At 47.0% G+C, this 2,753-nt stretch overlaps 1 protein-coding gene across 1 annotated transcript in view; it reads left to right on the top strand.

Annotated features, from left to right (window-relative positions):
• Positions 1–1,792, top strand: part of T265_10253 (hypothetical protein) — a gene marked incomplete at both ends in the record, with an annotated part of 15,570 nt that extends 13,778 nt beyond the window's left edge. The window contains one exon of the mRNA XM_009176570.1: positions 1,620–1,792. Within this exon, the coding sequence (XP_009174834.1) occupies positions 1,620–1,792 (173 nt within the window). The remainder of the gene's footprint in view (positions 1–1,619) is intronic.
• Positions 1,793–2,753: the final 961 nt, after the last annotated feature.

Here is a 2,753-nt window from a genome sequence, read left to right as displayed (position 1 = left end):
GTTTGTACAAATTGTGAATTTCTCTTACCCTAATAGTACCGTATAGAAACCCAACTCCGACTTTGTTTTGCCTACCCGGAGGTTCTGGTATTACGCGTCACTCGAAGATACCGTTAGACCGTTACACCCGACGTTGTGTCACCCAAAAGCTGGGAATAAACATTATCATTATTATTGTTATACAACGTCCGCCGGAAATGCCGACCGGTTCTATTGAGTAAGTGCCTAATAATTCAGTTTTGTTGCTGGTGCCTAGGCGAATCTTCGGGAGACAGAACACGTGCTTGTGCTGCTGTCACTGAAGAGGTCACCCTAACCACACATACTTCTCCGGATGGCGGCAGATAGTGCTAATTAGACGTTTCCCATTTGTGTTGAATGTCGACAGAACGCAGACGATAAACCGCCCCGGGTAATTTTTTAAAACGACTAATGTTCAGCTTGCACGTACAAGCTGCAAGCCTTCCTTACTACGAATGGTATGGGTACCCGTCGTTCGGCTATGTTTGCCCTTGCGGGAAGCGAACAGTTTGTTTCCATGCGTAAACTATTGGGCTAATTCAGGAAGATGTTAGGGGAGCAGTATCAAGTGAAGGCCATCATCGTGTCCAAGTTTGTGGCATAACTGCGGGCCGCAAAATTAGTATTCAGCTTCGACATCACGCTGTGTTACCTCCATATTAGCAAAGCTATCAAAATGAACGTACATGTCATGTAACATCCATCCACTGTTGGTCACAGACACGCTCTGCGAACAGTTGGTACGTATTCCACGGTATGGCTTGTTCGGACAATTACGTACAGTAGGGTTTTAGTTTACCGTAGTACGAGCACACAGAGCCAGATGGATCTGCAAATACTGCACCACAAGGACCCGAAGTTCGTCCCTTGTCATTTAGCCTAGTGGTTGAACGTCGTCTACAAACGGGTTGCACACTCAGTTCGAGATGGTACGCTTTGCTAACATAATCAGCAACTGTCTTGATGGCGCAAGCGGCCGTTTGAGATAACGGGCGCACTATTCAGACGCACAGGAGCACGCCATACAGGTGACCTGGCACGATGGTCGGTTTACGTGGAAATTTTAGATGCATGCGTCATACCATTGCGACTGACGGCAAATACTAAGGGTCACGTACTTATCGTTGTTTGTCGAATGACAACTTATTTAAGCCCCCCTCGTTTAGATGCACTAAGAGCCACGGCCCATAAGGCCGCGAGGAACAAGCAAGGCAAGGTCAACCTACGTTAACTGACTTAAAGTCCGTGGTGCCAACACGTAGGTTTTCCCAAGACAGTTGACACCTGGATGGGGAACGTACATAAACCATCCACCGGGCGATGTGGCTTCAACGCATCCACTTCTTTTCTGTACTTAAACACCACTTGATCCTAAGCTGAAAGGAACATTCCTCACAGACTTTTCCGAGGTTGCTTCACAATACACCAAAATACCTGTTGGATTGCAATCTACAGGGACGAGGCGCACTCCTTACGCTTGTTTCCAAGTCACTACCAGTAGTTTATGATGGCCTCCGTGAGCAACTAGACCGAATGTTGAATAAGCTTTCGGGGCTGAAGGTCAGGAGGGCCACATTATTTAGAAGTTGATTCTTCAGGGGCAAATCTAGCTGCGCCAAAGCTCAATATCTACAAGCGATGGCCTGCCATCGGCGGTCGGGTATATGTTTTCGACCCGAATGGCCGTATAGGGACACAGAAAACTGCTTTTATGTGCTCGGGTACCGGCCTACTAGTAGCAGTGGCCACTGGTGTGCAACGGATCGGGTAGTGATGGTGAACCTTCCCGCTGTGCCGTGATGCCCTTAAGGCTTGTCCCAGCCAACTACCTTATTTTCGGGTCTTTGCCCCCGTACAGTCCAGAAAATGCAAGAGTGTGCTTGAAAACTAATCCAAAAAGAAGGCGTCTTGTGATGTATTCATGGACCGAACCACATAATCCAAGCCGGGCTATGTAGTCTCTCTAAATTTCAACGGATCACCTCAGCCTCAGAAGTATCAGCAAATTCTACCCATTGATAGCGGCTCACCTTTTACCGCAATCTGCGATATCTTGTTACATTAGGCAACATATTCAGTCGGTGGTGATTGATGACCTTGAAGATCCGCACATTCAAACAGATCGTACACGTAGATAAGTTGCGGAATAGTTTATTAATTATAGGCATTTTACGCTTCGGAGTGGCAACCCTGAACACGTTGTAGCTTACGAGAAAGCAATTCTAGCGAATACTGAGTGGATTTAGCCACCGATGAACGCGGGCATTTTAGTCAGACAGGGAAGGTTTAAAGGAAACTCCATGTTGCCCCGAGAATACCAGATTATTAGTTTAGAGATTATTTCGAGTGGCCGGCTTCGTAATGCGTTCCATCGCCTTGTGCTGTGCATTAATGAGGCTAATCAGCATCTAGCCACCGAGCGATAAGCGGCCAAGAGATTTGTAGGCTGGCGTGACATTCGCTGCAAAAGTAGGCAAAACGCTGAACAAAGATGCTGTGCTCTCTTGGGCATCGTGTTCTTAAGGATCCTCAGATGACTATAACCAGCTATAATGGTTCGGCTTTTGGAGGAGCTCACGGAGCATTTGGTTGGTGGTTGTTCGCTATTTCACCATGCCAAGACTAGATGTGATGAGGTCGTTGGGCAGAAAACAATTCTGCATGGTGAAAAACACTCAACTGCATACCAATTTGGCTTTCACAAAAGAGTCACGAAAACACAGCTGAATCAC

This window comes from Opisthorchis viverrini (assembly GCF_000715545.1).
Source record: "Opisthorchis viverrini unplaced genomic scaffold opera_v5_356, whole genome shotgun sequence".
Classification (NCBI taxonomy): Eukaryota; Metazoa; Platyhelminthes; class Trematoda; order Opisthorchiida; family Opisthorchiidae; genus Opisthorchis; species Opisthorchis viverrini.
Note: the sequence above shows the minus strand (reverse complement) of the source record. Positions and strands in the feature narration are given on the sequence as shown.